We start from the raw sequence: 22,746 nt of genomic DNA, 5'->3' as shown, positions 1-22,746 counted from the left end.
GATAGTCTTGAGTGCGGAAGCCGGCTGGAGTGGCTTGGAACGGAAAATCTGGCACCCCTTGCACTTTTGGACTAGTTCTTTGGCCTCTTCCAGGGCGGTTGGCCAGAAGAAACCGTGCCGGAAGGCTTTGGCGACGAGTGCCCTGGAGGCCGCGTGGTGACCGCACTCGCCCTCGTGGATGTCTCTGAGGATTGCTTGGCCTTGTTCTGCCTCGACGCAGCGTTGGAAAACGCCGGTAACGCTGCGCCTGACCAGCTCTCTGTTGACTATGGTGTAGGCTGATGCTCGGCGTTGTACTTGCCGAGCCAAGATTTCATCGGTTGGCAGCTCTCTGTTTACTAAGAATCTGAGGATGGGCTGGGCCCATGAAGGTGCTGCTATTTCTTCAGCTGCCACGAGTGCGACTTGGATAAGGGTGGCCGGGCTGGGAGGCGGCGGGTTGGAGTCCGCAGCCGCTTGCTGGTTTGACGAAATCCCGGGGCTGACTGGAGCAGTCCCCGGGCCTGGCTCTGGAGTCTTCGATCCTGCCGCGGCAGTCCCCGGGCCGGGTTCTGAAGTCCCCGGGCCGGCTTCGACTGTGTTCTTCTTGGAGTCGGGTCCGGCGTCCTCAGGCGGAGCCGGCACAAAGATTGAATCTGATTCTGGTGACGGTTTGATAGAAGGCTTGAGGAGGCGCCGGAGGGCGACGCCAGATGGTATTGCCTGGCGAGTGGAGCCGATTCGTGCCAAGGCATCTGCTTGGTCGTTGTCGTTCCTTGGCACGTGAAGGAACTCGCACCCCTCGAAGTATCCGCTGAGCTGCTGAACGAGGAAACGATAGCTCGCCATATTTGCGTCCTTGGCATCCCAATCGCCAGATGATTGTTGGACTACCAAGTCGGAGTCGCCATAACACAGGATCCGGCGAATGCCGAGCTCTTTGGCAAGCCGGAGCCCGTGTATGAGCGCCTCGTACTCGGCCACGTTGTTGGAGGCGGCGAAGTGGATCTGCAGCGCATATCTTAGCTTGTCGCCCTTGGGGGAAGTGAGGATGACGCCGGCTCCCAAGCCGGTGCGCATCTTGGAGCCGTCAAAGTGCATCCGCCAATGGGTGGAGTCAGGCGCTGGCGGCAGGTACTGGGTCTCGGCCCAGTCGACGAGGAAGTCGGCCAGCGCCTGCGACTTGATGGCGGTGCGGGGCTCGTAGTAGATGGTGTAGGGAGCCAAGTCAATGGCCCATTTGGCCACTCGGCCAGAAGCATCTCGGCTTCCGATGATCTCGGCCAGCGGGGCTGTGCAGACCACAGTGATTGGATGCTCCTGGAAGTAAGGCTTCAATTTCTTGGCGGCAAAATGTACGCCGTAGCACATCTTCTGGTAATGGGGGTAGTTCTGCTTGGAGGTCGACAGTACTTCACTCAGGTAATATACCGGTCTCTGGACAGGCAGCGCCTTGCCTTCCTCCTTGCGCTCGACTACCATGACTGTGCTGACTACTCGGCTGGTGGCGGCAATGTATAGGAGCATGGGCTCTTTGGGAGTCGGAGCCGCCAGCACAGGGGGAGTAGTCAACATCTTCTTTAGTTGGAGAAAGGCCTCGTCCGCCTTGGGAGTCCACTCAAAGAAGGTCGTCTTCTTCATGAGCTGATACAAGGGGAGAGCCTTCTCGCCCAGCCGACTGATGAATCGGCTGATGGATGCCAAACAGCCGGTGAACTTCTGCACATCTAACAGTCGTCTGGGTGCTTCCATCCTCTCGATGGCCTTGATCTTCACAGGGTTGCACTCTATGCCGCGTTCGGAGACCAGGAAACCGAGGAGCTGGCCGGCTGGTACTCCGAAAACGCACTTCTCTGGGTTGAGCTTGATCTGGAATCGGCGCAGATTCTCGAAGGTTTCCTTGAGGTCCTCCAGCAAGGTCCCACGCTTCTCCGTCTTCACCACTACATCATCCACATAGACGTGGGCGTTTCTGCCGAGTTGCTTCAGGAGGCACTTCTGCATGCAACGCTGAAAGGTGGCGCCAGCATTTCTCAAGCCGAACGTCATGGTCAGGTAGCAGAAGGCTCCAAACGGCGTGATGAAGGCGGTCTTCAGTCTGTCAGCCGGGTTCAGCTTGATCTGGTGATATCCCGAATACGCATCTAGGAAGCTCAACAGCTCGCATCCGGCTGTGGAGTCTATCACCTGATCGATTCTTGGCAGAGCAAACGGGTCCTTGGGGCAAGCTTTATTGAGGCTTGTGTAATCAATGCACATCCACCACTGCTTGTTCTTCTTCAGCACTAGAACCGGGTTTGCTAACCACTCTGGAAAGAATACTTCCATGATGAAGCCGGCCGCCAGGAGCCGGGCTATTTCTTCTCCAACAACTCTTCTTTTCTCTTCTGACAGGCGGCGCAAGGGCTGCCTGACGGGCTTCATATCAGATCGGACGTGTAACTTGTGCTCGGCGAATTCCGTCGGGACACCAGGCATGTCCTTGGGGGACCATGCGAAGATGTCGCGATTCTCACGGAGGAAATCGACAAGCTCGCCTTCCTATTTGCTGGCAAGGCCAATGCCTATGACAGCGTACTTCTCTGGGTGCTCTGGGTCCAATGGTATCTTCTTTGTTTCCTTGGCCGGCTTGAATGATCCTTCTGGTTCCGTGTGACACTCCAAAATTTTTATTTGGCTTTTATCAAAAACTTTGTGGTTTTGAGGAGAGATTTTTTTTAAGTGAAGCTCTATGAAAATTTGGGATTTTCATATCTTGGAACCACCATGACTTGGCATTGTTGCCCATGTGGTAAAACCCCTCCAAAACCTCCCCTACAACTTGTGATCAACCTAAATTCTCTGTCCCAACTAATCCAAACTGGTTTTGGATTTTTATTCTAATTATTTTTCCCCTCAATTCAATTCTGAAAATTATTTGGAGCCTGAGGGATTTTCAAAGCAAGTGCCCTATTGCATTTGAGTTTTGACCTCAAACCAATTCTCCTGGATTGTCCTTAGCATCCATAACCCAGAACCATCTTGATCCACTCCTCCTCTTTTCAAAATTTTCAAAATTCAGTCTCTGCAAGTTTGGACCAGATTTGCCAAATTTGGTGAAATTCATATCTACACTCCTCCAAAAATTCCACCAAAATTCAGGCAGCCTATTTGAGCAATGAGAAGCCACTCCACAAAAAATCAGCTCAAGGAAAAATCCCTACATGCCTGGATCATTCTGTCGAACACCTTGCATGCACTGTTTTCCTTACACTTTCAGAAATTCAGTTAAATTCAGTATTCAGTTTCGACAGTTTCAGTCACGTGGCCACAGTGCACTTGGCACGTTGCTCGCGGCCTCGCTTGCTTGTCCGAAGCTTCACACGCGCACTTGGCGCGACCCTGGCGTCGGTGGCGCCCTGGCCCGCCTGCGCCGGCGTGTCTTGCGGCGGCCGGCTTCCCGTAACGGCCGACAGGGAGGAGAACGGTGGCGCAACGCCGTTCAGCACCGCCCAAATCCTCTGGTGGCTCCGCGTGGCCTTCTCCGTGCCAGCGCACGCATGCGGCACCGTCGCCGTGGCGCAGCACGCACGGAGCGCGCTCTCTGCCGCCGACGGGCCCGCGCCACCCCGTTCCGTCGAGCTCGACCCAAACACCCAAACCCCGGCTAGTTTAGCACTAAAACGGACCCATTGAACCTCCGTGGTGACGCTCGACTCCCTAACCACCCCGACCGAGCACTGCGCCACCGTAATCGCTCGCCGGAAATCTCCGTTCACGGCAACCGCCTCGGGCCGCCTATAAAAAGGGCCCCGAGCTCACCCTCGTGCACGCAGCATCACCACTCCTCACCAAAGCCCCGCCAGGCCACTAGGGGGACCTCGAGGAGGTCTCCTTCCCCAGCTCCGGCCGCCCCGATCCGCCTCGGCCTCCAGCTCGATTCACTTCGGTGAGGCCACCTCCGGCGCCCAAACCTCGTCCGTAGCCCTCTCTTGCACCCAGTAGTCTAACCCCCACCTCAATTTAATCTTTGCAGCCCTCTCCGACGAGCTCCATCCACGCCTGAACCACCGTCCGCCGGAGTTGAGACCGCCGTCGACGTGGTGCTCACCGGCGACCAACACCACCACCCACCGTTGCGGAAGGACACGGTGAGCACATTGGTAACCTCTGATCCCCATGCCTCGCCGTGGATCGCCGCCGGCGACCACAGCAGCTCTCGGGCGCCGACGAGCCTCGTCCCTCCCATTTGAAAATTTAAACATGACAAGTGGGACCCGCTGTCAGCCTCTCTGTCATTTCTAAACGAAGCGTTATCTGAAAACGCCTACTGCCAAATGCGTTTTCTCTTCGGGCTGGCGTAGTCGCTACCGAAGCGTTTTCTGTTTTTATAAACTAGCCCCTGGAAATCTTCTGTTTCATTACAGATAAGTCCCTGGACAAAAACCCTTATAACTTTTAATCAGAAAAGTATTTTTGATTGATTCTTTTTCTGTTCTCTTTAAAATTTTGTCTAGTTTTTTATCAGATTTATTTGAAAAATATTTGGTTTACCTTCTGTGCTCTCCTTGGTATTTACGTTAGCGCATATATTTTCTTTAAACCGTAGATACCGAAGGAGGTGACGGAGCCGCGAACTTCACCGAGCTAGGCTCCGACTACTCTGAACCAGGCAAGCATGTTTGAACTTTTGATATGATGAGTGTCTCGGCATGTTTTGCATTTAGTTAGTTTCATGGCATGTTGGTAAGCATACCGATGAACGTTATTTTATGTGATAATAAGGTGAGTGAGTTCAATGATCCATACGTGGATGAATGTGAATATGAATGGCCATGTGTTGGCATGAGGATGGGTACGATGGCAGTGTTGTAGCATGCCAGTCTTACGCCAGACTATGTGACTTCAGTGTCAAACCATATCGGTCCAGTACCTATCATTTCCTTCCTTGTACTACCACATGTTTTCCGCAAGGAATATGGTTTAGTAAGTTGCAAACCACTTTCATGGTACACACCAAAGAGGAGAGGCCGTGATGATGGTTCCATGGCCCTGGATTAAAGCCAGTCATCCGGTCAGGGGGCATGGGTGTTTCCGGTTGGGACCGAGAGGGGGGCACCCCTTAGAGCGCGCGTATATAAATTTGATCCCATGCTATTCGAGATTGTGATCTCCCCGTCTCAAAAGTTTTTCTTGGACGATGACTAGGGTGATTCCTAGCATCGAGAGGTAGGATGGGTGTGTACCGGTTAGCTGTGTTTTCTCCCGAAATACCATAAACGGAACTAGTCCTTCGTGACTACGGAAATCCGTTGACTGTGGGAAAAATTTTGTACAAACTCTGCAGAGTCATATATTCCTCCAAATCATCTCTTCCATGTCAAGTTTCGTTCCATCTTATCCTAATCAATTGTCAGCTTTGATGACAGAAACTCCGGTGAATCGCATGAGTGCTAAGTCCGATTGAATGATTATCCCTGTGGATGGACTAACCCGTTTATTCTCATGGATTGAATGTTTATTATGAGTATTGTTTACTGGTGAATTTAAAGCCCTTTCTGCGATGTCGCTCAGACGTCCGACTGTGGCATTTCTTTTAAAGCCCTTTCTGCGATGTCGCTCAGACGTCCGACTGTGGCATTTCTTTTAAAGCCCTTTCTGCGATGTCGCTCAGACGTCCGACTGTGGCATTTCTTTTAAAGCCCTTTCTGCGATGTCGCTCAGACGTCCGACTGTGGCATTTCATTTAAAGCCCTTTCTGCGATGTCGCTCAGACGTCCGACTGTGGCATTTCTTTTAAAGCCCTTTCTGCGATGTCGCTCAGACGTCCGACTGTGGCATTTCATTTAAAGCCCTTTCTGCGATGTCGCTCAGACATCCGACCGTGGCATTTCTTTTAAAGCCCTTTATGTGGTGTCGCTAAGATGCCCGACTGTGGCATCATTTCCTTATTTTTATTTGTTCACCTTTCGAGGCGTCGCTTCAGACACCCGATCGGTCCTTATTTATGTTCTGTGGAATTTCAGGCGGACTACCGCCGTTTCCCTTTTTACTTACCCGTTATGCCAATTTTATTTAATGTGCATTAAGGAATTAATCATGTTGCATCCAAGCACGCATTTGTTATATCTTACGTCCGAACTGTCTTGCGAGTACTTTCAAAGTACTCACTGGCTTGTTGATTTGGCCAGATGCTGACGAAGGCGATCTCATGGATGAAGAGTCCGATAGCGAGTCCGACACTTAGAGGAGTCCCGGTCAGTCTCGTGCGACCCTGGATTTGGCCACTGTTTTATATCCGCTTCCGCTACCAAATAAATTTATCGAGCCTCACCTCGACGTTCGATGAAATGATATTCTTAGAGTCTTGTATTTCCCTTCCCGCTGTGCTTTTCCACCACCAACCTATTCATGAGTCAGTAGTATGTCTCCACACCACTGTGTCCTGTTCGCCATTATGTATGATTATTGGCGTGCTTGTAATAATTTGGTTGAGCGACCGCAGTTCAACCCTGTAATATATTTTATGCTACTGGCTTATTGTATCAAGGAATTGTCTACCAGTGAGGAGGATTTCTCTCATACTGGACTCAAAAGACTGGTTTACCAATAAATATTTTTATTGGAAAACCGGACGTGACATTCCGACTCCTTGGGGTCGGGCGACAACTCAGGCTGCTTGCCGGCCATCGCCACGACCCGATCAAGAAGCCGTTTCTCAGCTGCGATCACCAAGGACTCGGCCAGCCGACTACTTTCGGCCGCGCAAGCGGACGACTTCCTGTAGTCGCCGGACACGGTCAGGATTCCCTTGGAACTCGGCATCTTCATCTTGAGGTAGGCGTAGTGGGGCACCGCAATGAACTTGGCCAGGGCGGGTCGGCCAAGCAATGCGTGATATGGGCTTTCAAGGTCCACCACCTCAAACCAAACTGGCTCTCAGCGGAAATGATCTTTGTCTCCGAAGAGGACATCTATCATGATCTTGCCGATTGGCGAGCAGGAAAGGCCGGGGACGATTCCGTGAAACACAGTCCGGCTGCTCTGAAGCTGTCTTCGCTTGATTCCTAGTTTCTCCATCGTGTCCTTGTACAGGATGCTAATACTGCTGCCTCCGTCTATCAGTACTCGCGAGAAGCGAGCGGCCCGCCTGTTCGTGGCAAGGGTGGCGGCTAGGACCAAGGCGTAAGAGCCTGGGCTCGGCATCACCTCTGGGTGATCAGCTCTGCTCCAACTGATGAGCCTTCCGGACCAATGCATGAACTCTGGAGTGCTTGATGCAACTGCATTTACTTCTTGCTGCTGTTGGCGCCTGCTGCGCCGGTCGTCCGGTATACTGGTGAACACCACATTGGCTCCGTGCTCGTCCGGGAACTCGTCTTGTATCGCGCTGACTGGCCTGACGGCCGGCTGCTGGGGCGGCTGCGGAGGAGGCGGCCCAGCAGGAGGAGGAGGGAGCAGGCCGTCCCCCTTGGCGATTCTGCTCAGCCAGTGACATTTCCGGGTGGTATGGTTGGACGGCTTCGCGCCGCTGTGGAACTTGCAGGGACCATCCAGAGTCTGCTCGTAGGAGAAAGCCGGCAGCCAGTTGGACTTGCCGCCCTTCTGCTGCTTTGCCGGAGGCGGTCCCTCCAGTTGTTGGTCCTCTGCCGTCGCCACCTGCCGACTGCTGGAAGTCGGCAGCGGGGCCTTGCGCTTCTGGTCATTCTGCTGCTGCCGCCGACTGGTGTCTCCAGCCGGAGTTCTTGGAGCCTGAGGGGCGACTTTGCCAGTTGCGCTGACCCGAATCTCCGCCTTCATGGAGGAGTTGGCCGTGGCGTACTTGTCCGCCGTGATCAGCAGCTCGTCGAGGGTCTCCGGCTCGTCGCAGAGGAGCTTGTGCTTGAGGAGGGTGCCTTCTCTGCACCCGGCAGTAAAGTACTCAATGGCCTGCACCTCGTGCACGCCCTCGCAGGAGTTCCGGAGTTCGCCCCAGCGCGTGAGGTAGTCACGAGTAGACTCGTCAGGGCCTTGCACGCACAAGGAGAGCTGGCGTGGCTTGGGAGGTCGCTTGTACGTGCTCGTGAAGTTGCGGACGAAAGCCTCGGTGAAGTCGACCCAACTGTTGATGCTGCGAGGTTTCAGACTGTTTAACCACGTCTGGGACGAGCCCTGGAGCATGAACGGGACGTATCTTACGGCAACACGCTTGTTGTCGTTCGCTATGTTGACAGCCGTGGAGTAGTCGATCAGCCAATCCTCCGGCTTCACGGTGCCGGTGTACTTAGGCGTGTCTCGGGGGAGCGTGAACCCTTTGGGAAAGGGCTCGTCTCGGATGCGGGGTCCGAAGCAGGGGAGGACCCAACTCGTCTTCTTCTTCCAGCGCCAGGGATCGGTGGAGTCGGTCGATCCGGTGACGGGCGTCATTCTCTCCAACTCCCTCTCGGCGGCCAAGGCGGTCGCCGAGAGTCGGATGTTCCACGGGCGGCGGGGAGACTCGCCTTTCACCGCGAGGGGGGAGGCTGGTAGTCGTCCCGCCGCTCCACCACCCCAGGGCAGCCGTCTTGGTCGCGCACGATGGTGATGTTAGTCCGGCTATGGCTGACAGCCGGCTCCTTGTCCTTCTTCCCACGGGCTCCGCCAGTCGGCGTCCGAGACGTCGCACCTTGGTCTCGGCGAAGCGGTGGGTCGTCGTTTTGGCGCTGTGGCGCCTCGGCGCGGCAGCCGGCACCGTTCTGCGCGGAGGCCGCGTCGAGGAGCTGCTGAACTCGCTCCGTCATTATGTGGCGCTCTTCGCCTTCGAAGTTGTCGAGCTCGTTTGCCGCCGCCTGGGCGGCACGGATATTCTCTGCGGGCGTGGCGTACACAGGGCGATCAGCCCCGAAGAGGTTTGCGATTGCCGCGCCGCGCTGTCGGACCGCACCTAGGCGGCTAGGCCCAGTTGGAGCCGGCGAACCGCCTACGGCGCGATCCATCTCTCGTTGGTAAGCTTCTGACAAGCGCCTCATACTTGCCAGTTTCTTCGCGCCATCGACGAGATGAAGGCGGAGTGCCTCCAGTGTCTCGGCGTCGGCGTCCTCTGGAATCGGCGCCACAAGGCCTCGCAGGGCCGCGTCAAGCGGGAAGTCCGCTCCTTCACCGGAGCGCTCGCTGTGCTCGAGGACGAGGACCTCAGTGACGGCGTTTCCGCCGCTCCCCGCGTATGGGAGCGGCTCGTCGTAGACCACCACGTTGGTGGGGAACGCGTCGAGCGACATGGTGTCGGAGTCGACCAGCATCGGGTCGGTGGATCCTATGGACTCCAGGTCCGTGGCAGGCTCGCCGGCGACGTGGAGTTGGTCAAGGAGGCCCGCAAGGAGGCTCTCGGGGGCGCTCGTGCCTGCGTCCGATGCAGGCTCATCGGAGAGGCGAACCTCACCGATAAGATCGGCGAGACAGCTGGACGCACAGTCGATCTCCGCGCCGTGCAGTGCGTCGGCACAGACGCCATCCGGCGTGCCGGGCTGGCTGCGCTCGCCAGGAAGGAACAGGGTTCCCGTCCAGAGCAGATCTCCGGACGACGGTGCACCTCGCCCCACGGTGGGCGCCAAATGTCGGGGGTTGGATACGACATATGCCAAAGGATGGCTTATCATGGTGGGAGCGAGTACAACGTCGCCGGTGCCTGGAAGCGGGATGAGGCGAAGACATGCACACCGGTGGATCTTACCCAACTTCAGGGCTCTCCTAGGAGATAACACCCCTACTGCTGCTCTGCGGGGTCTCCGCATGATCACTCAAACAAGGTGACTACAATGGTGCTCCTAGAGCTGTTTTGGGAGGCAGGAGAGAGCAAGGCTAGTTCTCTCCTCCCGTGCTATCTGGTCTATCTCTACTCAGGTCCGAACCCTTTGCATGGGTGCCCCGGGAGGTTTATATAGGCCTACCCCCGGGGGTACAATAGTAACACGGCTGGGCGCGGGTCCCAGCCGTCTGTCTCTCTGGCCACCGCCCTTCTTGCCGGCTTCTGGGGCCCGCCGACTGGCGGGTCCCGCGGACAGGCTTGATACTGTAGCAACACTCCTGGTGACGCAGGCTTGGTCATCGGGTCGTGGCAACAGTGCCGCCGTCTATCGGGCGATCACCGTCGCCACTCCCCATCTTGTCTGGTTAATGGCTCGTGGGGCCCTGGGGAGGAGTCGGCCGACTCCCGGGAGGCCGACTCCCACAGGTCCGTCTTCGGGCGCCCAGGCCGCCTTCGGCCCTCCCACTGACAGGTGGCCCCGCCGCCTCTGGGTCGTATAGGCCGACGTCGTGGGCACAGTGTATTGCGCACTGTGGCTGAGGTCAGGGCAGGCATGGCAACAGTGCCGCGCCTCGCCGGAGATCTTCCAGCGATACGGCTCACTGTAGCCATGCCGGCCCTTCGTGAGCAGGGGGAGACGGCCACGTCGCGACCGTACCCTGTATCGTACTTCGGGATGAAGGAGGAGTCACGGGCCGACTCTCCAAAGTCGGCCTCTTTGGAGGTCGCCAGCTCGGAGTCGGCCTTTCTTGAGGTCGCCATCCCAGAGTCGGCTTATCTCGGAGTCGCCGTCTGGGACTCGGCTTGAGGGGTGCTGACTGCCCCGATGTCTTTGAAAGGTCTTGGGGCCCGGGTTAGCCTACCCGTGGCCCATTACTCCGACAGCCGTTGCAGCAAATCACGTCGCCGGACGCAGCTTTTTTTGTGGCCGGTTGTAGCAAAAATCACGAAGCCATGTGCGATGTAGCAAAATGCGACACCGGTAGTAGCAAAATACGATGCCGGTTGTAGCATATTGTGATGCCAGTTGAAGCATCTAGCAAAAAAGATGTTGGTTTCAGCATCCCTGTGACAACGGTGGTCACATGTAGCAAAAAACATGGTGGCCATGCGATGTAGCGAAAAACGACGTTAGATGTAACTGTGTGGGGTGCCGGTTGTAACAATTTATGACAACGGTGGTAACATGCAGAAAAAACACGGGGCTGTATGATGTAGCAAATCGTGAAGCCGGTTGTAGCTGCGTGGGAAGCAGCTTGTAGCAATTTGAGACAACGGTTGTAGTATTAGGGAAACTACAATGTGGGCTGGAGGTAGAAGAAGGGGAAGAGATAAGATAGAAAAGAGAGCCAGATGCGTAGGACCCGCCATGTGCGGGAGCAGTTTTGCATGCAGCAGTTTTGCGGAGAGCCAGGTGCGTAGGACCCGCCATGTGCGGGAGCAGTTTTGCATGCGGCTGCGCGTGCAGGTCGTGCTGCATGTGCGGGGGTTTGGGTGTGAGCGCGAGCGACCGGCCGAAAGTTCGGCCTGCGCGCCGTTTCGAAACATTTCCCTATAGGCAGGTGTCCCATACCTAAGCGCACAACAGAAACGGTACATAGGAACTACTGGTGCTTCATTTTTGTCTATGCGTGTGTGCGCGCACTCTTATTTTTTTTTCCAACCGGGCTCACACCCTTTTCCATTAATTTTGCAATCAACGGAAATACATCAGTCTGTTACTGTTGTTTGGAGAGCAACGCAAAATGAGCATCGAGCCGAATAAGACCAACTACCAAGCAAAGGAGACTGAAAGGGGAAGAGCGGGTTGGTGCGCGCACTCTTATGTTTGTTCAGATTTGCTATTTATAAGGCGTCCAACATATTATCATAACGAAATCGACCAACACTAGTGCAGAAATGCTTACTTGCCGTGGCCGAAGAATATCGTTTAGTGGCGCTGCATGCCAACGCCGCTAGTATGATGCTAGTGCTAAGCTGGTACAAGCGGCGCCGTGTCCCAATGCCACTCGTATATGTATGCGCGCTCCTTCGCCCCGTCATGAAAAAAGGCGGTGTTGCGGCGGCTACCCTCCATCAACCACTCAACCCTAGATGTTCCCAAGCCAATGCTCCTTCTCCTGCTAATAGAGTAGCTTCGATTCTCTTCATATAAGCCCCTTTTCTTCTCGAGCAATGCTACATCCACATAATAATTTACGTAAATTTACGAACAGATCTGATGTGGGACTGTTTGATTGGATTAAAGGGGAGGGTGGGGCCCACCCCACCTGAAAATGGGGGGGGGGGGATGTTTAGATTAGTTCGAAGTTTACATAACACACGTATGTAGGCGTTCGTAGGTTTAGGATTTTCGTTTCTTCTCTCGTCACCGCACGATTATGCTTGCATGCCTGCATGCAGCCGCGTATGTAGATCCATGGTACATAGGAATTATATTTTAATCCAGCTCAAGTGATCGTTGATGCATGCTACTTCCTTCGTTTCTAAATATTTGTCCTTTTAGATATTTCAAATGAACTACCACACACGAATGTATATAGACATATTTTAGAGAATAGATTTATTCATTTTGCTTCGTATATAGCTATTTGTTGAAATCCCTAAAAAGACAAATATTTAGGAAGGGAGGAAGTAGTTTGCAGTGACTAATTAGGAGAAGCAAGCGGACAAGTACGGGAAAAGACTTTGAGACAGAAACTGAATCCGATCGATCCACAAAGCTCTAGCTAGTTCGGACACGGCAAACCATGCTATCCACTACATATATTAATCTCTACCCAACACCGACGATGGAATCAAATTATCAAAGCCTCCACCGAGAACGAGCGGAACCATAGCTCTAACGATATGTCCATGGACGGGGGTTGGTGGAAGACGGCCAGGAACGCGTTCGCCAAAGTCCCCGAAATTGTGCGCTTCCTCAACGACATGAGAATCGGCGGTTTCCTGGAGGAGTATGGACGGCGAGGGAGCAGTGCCATGGACGGGAACGGCGGAGATCCATGGCCGACAAGACGCCCGGAGAGGTCGTCTCGTGCGCCAAGGCGACGGCCGCGCTGCGCAAGTGCATGGAGGGCAAGGACGTCTTGGCCAAGCACCTCGTCACCATGGATGACGGCATCAGGGAGGACGAGTGGCAGGGGTGGGATCCCTATATGCAGGCCAAGCGGGCCGCGAGGTATAGATGGTGGACCGGCATGAAGAACTGTGAAGAAGAGTACTACTAGAACTAGAACTAGAAGCCTTGCTACCTTATTACTATGTCAAACTGTCACCCAGCAATGATGGAGTTAACTTTGTTTAAAGGTTACTAGGACCAACTGTACTCCTATCTCCTTGATGAAGGCGTGCCGAATGTCCGGGCCTAATACCAAACAGACATCGCACCAAAAGCCTAACATCTAAAGCCAGGTGTCCCATCCAAGCCACTACTTGGATTGGGTCCCATCTAAAGCTTTTCTTTCATTTTTGGTTTCTCTTTATCTTTTTGTTTCCTTCTCGATTTTCACTGTTTTCTTCTTCTTTCTTTCTTTGATTTTGTTTGTTTCATTTGTTTCTTCATTTTTCTTAAACACACAAAGTACATTCTTTAAATACAAGTTTTGAAAACTATTTTGAATACATGTTCAATATTTTTAAATACATGGTGAATATTTTTTTAAGGAAATAAATATTTTTTCACACATAATGTATATTTTTCATATACATTAGGAACATCTTTATATACAAGTTTAATATATTTTTTAATACAAAATAGGTTTTTTTAATATATGGTCAAGATTTTCTAAAAAATTTCAAATAATTAATTAACATCTTTAGCTGTTGATTAATATATTTAATACATGATCAACTATTTTCATACAGATTAAATTGTGTATTTTTAGTATACATTTTTCCTGCAGTGCCCCAATTAGCACAAGGTCTGCCGTCTGCAAATAGCACGGATGTACATATTTGTCTTAGGTTGATGGTATTTGGCTATTCTCAAGCATATTAGGGCATTGTACAAATATGCTATCTTACGAGTGCCACGTAGGATAAATGATAAGGTGGAGAAGAAAGAACTCATAAGAAAAGGCTTGTATGTTCTTATTTAAGAGAAGATAAGAGATGATCTCTTAGCACAATATGTCTCATCACGTTTTTAGGAATGACTAGTTATTGAAGATAAGGCTAAGAGATGACCCACTGTAGACATCTTATTCTTGTCATCTCTAAATTACATGCAAGACTTAAAATAAGACTATCTTATCAATCATTGTACATGCCCTTATACAAACCAACAAACAAAAAAGTTTCCAAAAATCGTAACAATGCGTTTCAATTTTACTTCAAAAAAATAACAAACAAAAAAATCTTTAAATTAAACTTGGTGAAATCCAAGTGGAGAGGAGATGCGAGGAATTGAGTCGAGGAGCGGTCCAAGCGGTACGTACACGCTCGCGCGAGGATGGCCGTAGTCAACAACGTACGGTGGCGCTGTGCAGACCGGCGGGCTGGAGAGGATGGAGGAGACAAGCCGGCAGCTAGGCTTTGCATGTAGAAGACCGGAACCAAGCAGTTGATGTGCGGCCAGTAGAAGAAGAAGAAGAAGAAGAAGAAGAAACAGGAATTGCAAAAAAGAAAAGAAAAGAAGAAGAAACAACGGCGACCCCGGCCGTGCACGTGCTCGTACAAGGAGAATTCGCTCGTTCGTTGGTTCGTTCGCAAAGGTCATGGTAGGAGGCACGCCCTGTTCCTTGAGCATCACGTGGGACGACTCAAGGTAGGTAGGCATTTCCGTGTGAGACTGCGAGCTCAACACCATGCAATGCAAGCTACAAAACCCATCGCCGGCTCTCCTCCATTGACCAGAAGCTGGAGCGTCCTTTCCAGTCCCATCCTCCTCCTTTGGCCATGGCGTCGCTGCCGCTCCTCCCTTTCCTGGCCGTCGTCCTACTCCTCTGGCTCCACCGTCGGCGCCAGCGCCGGCTCCGTGCGCCCGCACTCCGCCTGCCCCCGTCGCCGAAACAACCATTTACCGGTCACAATGTTGGCTCCATGAGGGCGAGGGACGAGGCTCCACGTCTGGTTCTGCATCAACGCCGAGTATTCATCATGCATCGCAGTTAGCCAGTTTGGATCACGCAGAGCAGCCCGCACGGACTTAGGTACAGGATGATAGTACCTTATGATCGGAGTAGGCTAGTAGATCCGGTAACCTACCTTCTTCTGGTGCGAACGAACTCGATCCAGCACCGGCCATGGTGATGGCGGAGTGTGGGCGAGGTGGTGGCGGTGGAGCTTCCCGTCGGCCTAGCGCAAAACCCTAGATCGGATTGGTGTGTCGGTGGTGTTGTGGTGCACGGTTAACCTCGTGATACGTGCCCGGCACCCCACCTCTTTATATTGCGCTGGCGACAGGGGCCCACCAACCATGGTTTGGTTGGGCGCCCCCGATCAGGGCGCGAGTCAGGGGCTCGTTCGACCCGTTGGGTTCGAACGGGATAGAGATCAACCTAACATTCTCCCCCTTGATCTCAACTTTACTTTTAACCTTATACTTTCTAGTTTATTTGTTTCATCACATATTGGTACATAGAGCATGTTTCATCGTCACAGCTCAATTGCCGATAGAATCATACAGCTACAACATACGTTATGTTCAGAAACAAATTCTGTTCCTTTTGGGCCTATCCAGGAATCATAAGGCTTTCCCTTAAACCCATGCCGGCTAAGTGTTCCTTGAACACATTGGGTGGTAAGCCTTTCGTTAGCGGATCCGCAAGCATATCTTTTGTCTTTATATGCTCGAGATTTATAGTTTGATCCTGGATTTTATCTTTCACAACATAATACTTTATCTCTATTGTTTTGGCAGCATTACTCGACTTGTTGTTGTGAGCATAAAATACCGCGGGCTGATTGTCGCAGTACATCTTTAGTGGTTTGTGAATACAATCTACCACTTTCAAGTCGGGTACAAATTTCTTTAGCCATATCGCCTGCCCCGTGGCTTCGAAGCATGCTATGAATTCTGCATACATCGTGGATGATGCTACGAAATAGCTCCCCCAGCGAGGGTGAATACGTATCCTGACGTGGATTTTCTATCATCTTTGTCCCCCGCAAAATCTGCGTCTGAATACCCTTTTATCTCTAGGGAATCAGATCTCCTGTATGTTAGCATGTAGTCCTTCGTGCCTTGCGCATAACGCAATGCTTTCTTTACCATCCTCCAGTGCTCTATGCCTGGATTCTCTTGATATCTACCGAGTATCCTGGTGATAAAGGCTAAGTCAGGGCGAGTGCACACTTGTGCATACTGCCGACCGGCGCCTCCTCCGGGGAGCTCCCAATCGAAAAAACGTGATTCCAGGGCACATCCTCCGGCCAGCACCGAATGGATAGGGCTGCCGGCATGCCGGTCCAGTTTCTTCCAAAAAGAGAAAATGCCACAACGGCTGTGAGGGTCCGCGAGCAACGTTAACCGTCAACCAAAAAAAATAAGGAAAACAAAAAAGGCGTTCGATAGACAACCTGCACAAAGCGCGGCACAGTTTGATCCGATGACTTGGGGCGTGAATGAGGCATACTACCTCCGTCCGAAAAAACTTGTCATCAAAATGGATTTGCCTGCTTGCCGCATACGAAAAAACATAAAAAGGCGCAAAAACAAAAAATGAAAAGAACAAAAGAAAAGCAAAAAGCAAGAATGAAAAGGCAAAAGAAGTTTAAAGAAAAAAAATACAAAAGGATATAGGACAACATCCAAAAATAAAAAGAAATTTGTTCACCTGACCGGTCGATGGCATGATTGACCAAGGTGACTCCATTCCTCTCTTAAATCTAATGTTTTTTTTAACACCCGAATACTAACAAGCAGGTGAAATGAAAATGAACCAGCCGTGTGCCCGCATCGCTCCTGCCATCGGCAAACCCCAGCACGAATTTGGACGCAATTCGATCAGACGGTTGTGGCGGCGAGTGAGACCAAATTAAAACTCAGCTACCTGAGCTTTAGCAAAACCGTTTTTCAATTTCTGTAAGAATGTTTTTTAAGGGTTAGTGCTTTTAATATATATGGCCTTTGACCTTCAAAGAAAAAGAGCCTTACTCAAACGATAGATAGCATGACAAAGCACCAGAGTGCATCGAGTCCATGTGATACAATTTTTTTTGGTAACATAACATTAAAACGCATACAATAAATTAACAACATAGACCCCGGCTCACATGATGAAACATTAAAAACGTACTACTCCAGCTCATTTTATTTAGGTGCGAAGACAAGAAAGAGTATGGATAACCCCATGGTTGAATATTTATGGATTAGGAGCCGGCACATGAACTGTGGCATGCAACCACAGGTCACCCTTCCTCCTCGCCGTGATCCCGAGCTCCTCCGCCATGTCTAGCCCACCGGCGCCTCCTCCAGGGAGCTCCCAGTCGAAATGGAACAACAGGCTCGCTAGCATAAGCTCCACGACCGCAAGCCCAAACGTTATCCCAGGGCAGATCCTCCTGCCAGCGCCGAAAGGCACGAGCTCGAAGTTCGTTCCTCTAAAGTCCACCGCCGCGTCACCAGCCTCCTCGAACCTCTCTGGCCGGAACTCCTTGGCATCAGTGCCCCAGCTCGCCGAATCCCGCCCAATTGCCCATGTGTTGACAAGCACCATGGCGCCCTTGGGCACGTCATAGCCGAGGACACGGCAAGGTTCCAGACACTCCCGTGGGATGAGAAACGGCACCACTGGGTGTAGTCGAAGCGTCTCTTTGATTACTAAATGCAGATAGTGCAGTTTCTTCAGGGCCTCCTCGCGGACGCAGCTCTCCCTGATGTGGGCACCACGCACCTCTGCTTGTGCCCTACGGAGTGCCGCCGGGCTCCGCATGAGCTCCGCCATCGCCCATTGGAGTGTTGTCGCCGTGGTCTCACTACCTCCCGAAACCAGATCCTACAAAAGAAGAACTTAACTCCGAGAGGTTTTGGCTGAAAGATGCATGTGCTGAAGTATAAGTGCATTGCCCTTTTTTCCATCATTTTGAGTTTTCGGTGAAAATACCCATGCATGCAAATTCTATATGTTATCAAAGCCAAAAGGTATTGAGTTTAATACCTTCACATGCACAACGTGTCACATGCGCCAAGCGTTCCGCACAAGTCAGGTTCCGATCGTGCTCTATATTCCTTTCCAAATTTTTGCATGCCGTTTTCCTGAGAGTGGTCGCCCCACGTACTATAGCAGCTCGCTGCCATGGAATTAAACGTGATGGACCGACCCACCTGTTAGGCGCATGAACGGAAGGGCTAGTTGTGGTGGCATGCAGGCCCACCCCGTAGTCAACATATAATCTCTCCGCCCGTGAATTTCGGGGGGTGGGGGTGGTGGGTGGATGGGCCTAGTTTCTTTAAGAGCATGTATAAGGCTGGTCATAGTGGAGAGTAACTTAGACTAGTAACATACATATGTTACTAGTCTATGTTACTACCTTCATAGTGGGTAGTGTCATAGGTGTGGTAACATAGTTGCCTTCATTTATTACTTTGTAGACTCATTATGCATTGGAAACCGCTATGTGATGGTAACATATTATGTTACTCTATTTGCCTCTCTCCTCATTAACTACTTGCCACATCACCAATTTTGCTTATGTGGCATCTATGTTACTACCTATGTTACTCTCACTATGACCAGCCTAATGGTGCTATCTAGGCTGACGAGTTCCACGTAGGATAAATAATAAGGTGACAGTGAGAGAACTCATAAGAAAAAAATTTGTCTTTTTTTATTTAAGAGGAGACAAGAGATGATCAATCGGCATCAAATGTCTCTTCACGTCTTTAGGAATAGCTAGTTGTTGAAAATAAGGCTAAGAAATGACCCATTGTAGACATTTTTCTTTGTCATCTCTGAATAAATGCAAAACTGAAGATAAAATTATCTTATCAATCATTGTACATGCCCTAATCTTTCATGTAACAATAATCCAATGAAACACAAAGACACTGCACACTTCCTAATCGCGGGGTGGACGGCTGGTCGGAAATCGATCGCGCGGACGCGCGCGCGTGAATTAGCCTCCCTTCCGGACTTTCAGCACAATATAAATAACTAAATAAAATAAATAACATGCAAAAGGAACCACTGAAAATATTGCTGAAGTATATGTGCATGTATGCAGTTCTATAGCATGGAGGTCGATCTTACGGTAATCACGGCACGGATGGTTCCATCGTCAAGAGGCACCTGGAGGCTACCGTCATTCTGGATCCTCAGTAGCACGTCCACGATGTCTTCTTCCTCGCCGCCGGCGCCGGCCGACCTCCTCGTGCGGTGGTCCTCGATGATGTGGTCTATGACCCGGCTCATATCGTGGCATATCGCCTCCAGCCGGCGCGTCGATCCACTAAAGGCACGTGCGAGGCGCGACGATGGGAACAGGTCGGCGAGGCTGAACCCGGCGGCCAGCATGACGCCCTCGTTGAGGCGCTTCAGGAACTCATCTCGGAGTTCCCCGTTCCGCTCGCCCACCACGGCGTGCACCGCCACGTCGGTGACGTAGGTGCTGAGGAGGGATCTGACGTTCACAGGCTCCGGCGAAGACGATAGCCACGAGACGATGGAGGAGACTAGGGCGGCGGCCTTGGCCTCGCGGCATCCCCGGAGGGACCGGACTTGCCGCGCATTGAGTAGCTCGGTGACGCAGAGCTTGCGAAGGCGGCGCCAGTGCTCGCCGTGCAGTGTAAGGGTGATGCCGAGGTCGTCTCTCGTGATGGCGCGGAGGGTGGCGGTCCTCGGCCGCGTGGCGAATACCGCGTCGTGGGTCTTCATGATCTCCTTCGCCGCGCTGGCGGACGAGGCCACAACGACGTCGAGCTCCCCCAGGCGGAGCAGCATGAGAGGAGCATTGTACCGGCGGGCAAGGTCACGCATGGCGTGGTGCGGGAGTGCGCCGACGAGGTGGTGCATGCTGCCGATGACCGGCAGCCGCCATGGTCCGGGGGGAAGGTTCTCGCCGCCATGCTTGCGTGGCTTGAACATGGAGATGAGGAGTAAGGGGAGTAGCAGGACGGTAGCCATGAAGAGGTAATTGTAGTAGTACATGACATCTAGTTCTTGTTGCGCCATGGCTTGAGATGAGTGCATCTCCTCTTCTCTGCACCGGAACATTATATATAGCAGTGAGAGTGCAACACAAAAAAATACTCCCTCCTCCGGGTTTATTGGGCCCCTTTCGTTTTAAGCCAAAGTTTGACCATGAATTTAATTAATAAAATATAAATTATATGTTATCGAAATTATATTGTAGAAAACTTTTTTCAAATACAAATCTAACAATATACTTTGTGTAGGATATACTTTACATATTTTTGTTAAATACTTGGTCAAACTTGAACCCAAAATGCAAGGGGCCCTAATAAATCCGGACCGAGGTAGTAGTATAAGATGCGTCATGGCACTAATTTTCAGAGTGTGTGCGTCTTCAGTATTTTTATGTTTATATTTTTAAATATATTTTTCAAACCATGCAGGACGACTGCATGTATTATATTAAAGAGAGGGAGAAATACATGACCAAAATGACCTAGACATGCTTCTGCCCATTGCACCGTGCCAATCTTAATTTAATTGATGATTCCTTGCAGCGGTGTGCGTGAATTTTCAAAAAATATCAAAAATTATTTAAACTTTACAAAGTTTGACTTAGAACAAAACTTGTATGGAGTAAAAATAAATGGAGGGAGTAGTTAGAAAGATCATGCAAACATTACACGTCAATAAAGAACGGGTCAAAAAATAAAAAGACCGGGTCACTCTTTATGCCTAACTCGACTGATAATTCAGTTTAGTGAAAGGGACGACTTGTACCTAGTTTTTCATTAACAACAGTCTGCATGCACCACCATCGGAGTGGTTTAGTAGGCCTAGCCAGAGTAATGGTACATCAACAACGTACCATAGATTGGAGTTATGAGCTTACAAGAAATTAGTTCATGATTTTTTTTTGCGGGTAATTAGTTGATGAATTTGGGAGGATATGTACAGGCAATGCCGGTACAAGAAATTAAGGAGAGAGGTTAGCACGTAAGAGAGATCAGCCGATCGAGGAAACATTTGGGAATTTGGTTTTCATTGTTTAATCGAAGTATTTCAATTTTAAACCGAAAACTGGAATGAGTACAGTTTGCTGTTTGGCAAACTAAAACCTGAATGATATAATAGCTGCAGAAACTATCCAAATCTAAAAGTAAATTACAATAATAATAATAATTCTAAATACAGAAAAGATAAAGAACCCCATTTTTCTAGTTCTTATGATGCACTGGGAGCTTATAGACAAATCAGTTTCAGTTTCATTTTTTTCCTAGTTCTTTTCTGTTTGGGTTTGGTTTTGCACACACTGCCAGGAGGATAAGCAGGCCGATCCTGCCGTGCACGATAAAAGCCCAGTGTAGCCGTGCCAGGAGGTAAGGTATATAATACCTACCTTGTACTACCAGTTACCAGACTTTGCGCCGATGATTTTCCTAGATTGTGCTAATTTTGCCATAGTAGCACACGACATCTTGATCTTGTTGTCCCATGGCCGGGGAGTGCGTCTTCTCTTCTCTGCGCCGGCACAGAAAAGAATAGATGCTTAGTAGTAAGGAATTAGTTCGGTTGAACATTATATACGTGAATAAAGACCGGGTCACTCTCTATGCTTAAGTCGACTGATAGTTAAGTTCTCAATTAACAACAGCAGTCCGCACCACCAGTGGAGTAGTTGAGTAGGCCTAGCCATAATAATGAGCTAAAAGAAATTAGTTGATGAATCATAGCAGGATATATATGTGCAATGCTATAATTTGTGACGGACATAAACCAAATGGGATTGCTAAATCTCAGTCGACTCGGACTCTATATTCATCAAATGGGATATATATTCGCGGAAAAACGGCTTTGCGGGCCGGCGCGGGCGGCGGCAGAGTCAGACACCGCAAAACGGACCAGTAAAAATGGATATTCGCAGAATATGATCTTTTATAGGTTGGCTACGCGAGATCTGCTTGGCCGCTGCCCGCGTCGACCCGCAAACCGAAAACCCCCCGGTAACCGAATTTGACAGCGATTCTGACAATTGAGTTCAAATTCAAACAATAAAACATAGTTCGCGCGCAAATAAAAGTATAGTTTGGTACGACAAACGCAAAAGGACTTTATGCAAAAGCGACGACCACGTCCATCATCATCTTGGTTGCTTTTCATCCGTCGTCATGATCTTCACTCCGCACCACCTCCATCGATGCCATCGCCGCCCCCGAATCCATCGTCGGCACTTGTTCCAACTCCGGCACCGAAAGCATCGCCTGGCGCACTGAATGCATCAGTGACATTTGTTCTGAATCCCTATGAGAAAACATCGCCGGCACAGTAACATGCACCGGCCGTCGCACGCATCCTCCTCTTCAAGATGTCTCTACTTGTCATATCATGCCATTCTTTGGTGATGTCGTCCATGTCATTGCGGTTCATTGTCATGATCCTATTCTCATCGGCAAGAAGCTTTGCCTCCATTGTTTTCACTAACATCAACTCATTTGATTGCACCATGCCATCTATCTTGTCCCGCAAGCTCGATGCTTCATGTTCCATCTTGATCTTCTCTGATCCTTTGTCTTCTTGTGACCATCGGGCTTGTTCAAGTTTCTCGGGCCATCATCATCTTCATCTTCATCCATGTTCGTAAGTGAACCTCTCTACGGTGGGGATTCTTTGTCAATCAACTTCCACTTGTCGCACTCTTTGAGCAAGTCCCAACAATGCTCTAGTTTTAAAAATTTGCGTTCGGAATATTCCATGTCTTTGTATCTTTGTTGGGCAATTTTTTCCTATACAACTAAAACAAAGTCAAATGATGCAGTCATTGTGCACAACTTGGGACGTGAAAACGAACTCACATAGTCAGATTCCATGGTTCCACTTGGAGGTGCATCGCGAACTTGTTCCAAGAAAGCAGCCCAACGGCTACAAATCGGCTTGATCATGCCCCAATGG

The 22,746-nt window shown here is 50.8% G+C and overlaps 1 protein-coding gene across 1 annotated transcript; it reads right to left on the bottom strand.

Moving 5' to 3' along the window:
- Positions 1 to 17,028: 17,028 nt before the first annotated feature.
- LOC123155557 (desmethyl-deoxy-podophyllotoxin synthase-like) lies at positions 17,029 to 19,836 on the bottom strand. The gene is made up of 2 exons (XM_044573708.1): positions 18,916 to 19,836; positions 17,029 to 17,661 (listed from the first exon to the last, which is right to left on the bottom strand). Exons 1-2 carry the CDS (start codon positions 19,834 to 19,836, stop codon positions 17,029 to 17,031), a joined length of 1,554 nt encoding a protein of 517 aa, XP_044429643.1.
- Between the last annotated feature and the right edge of the window lie 2,910 nt (positions 19,837 to 22,746).

This window comes from Triticum aestivum, chromosome 7B, assembly GCF_018294505.1.
Source record: "Triticum aestivum cultivar Chinese Spring chromosome 7B, IWGSC CS RefSeq v2.1, whole genome shotgun sequence".
NCBI lineage: Eukaryota > Viridiplantae > Streptophyta > Magnoliopsida > Poales > Poaceae > Triticum > Triticum aestivum.
Note: the sequence above shows the minus strand (reverse complement) of the source record. Positions and strands in the feature narration are given on the sequence as shown.

Excerpts from the sequence above, each read along its gene's own strand:
- LOC123155557 (XM_044573708.1), bottom strand. The coding sequence starts at position 19,836 with ATGGCGCAACAAGAACTAGATGTCATGTACTACTACAATTACCTCTTC. Across the intron at positions 17,662-18,915 it reads CCATCCGTGCCGTGATTACC|GATCTGGTTTCGGGAGGTAG; the intron begins GTAAGATCGACC and ends CTTCTTTTGTAG.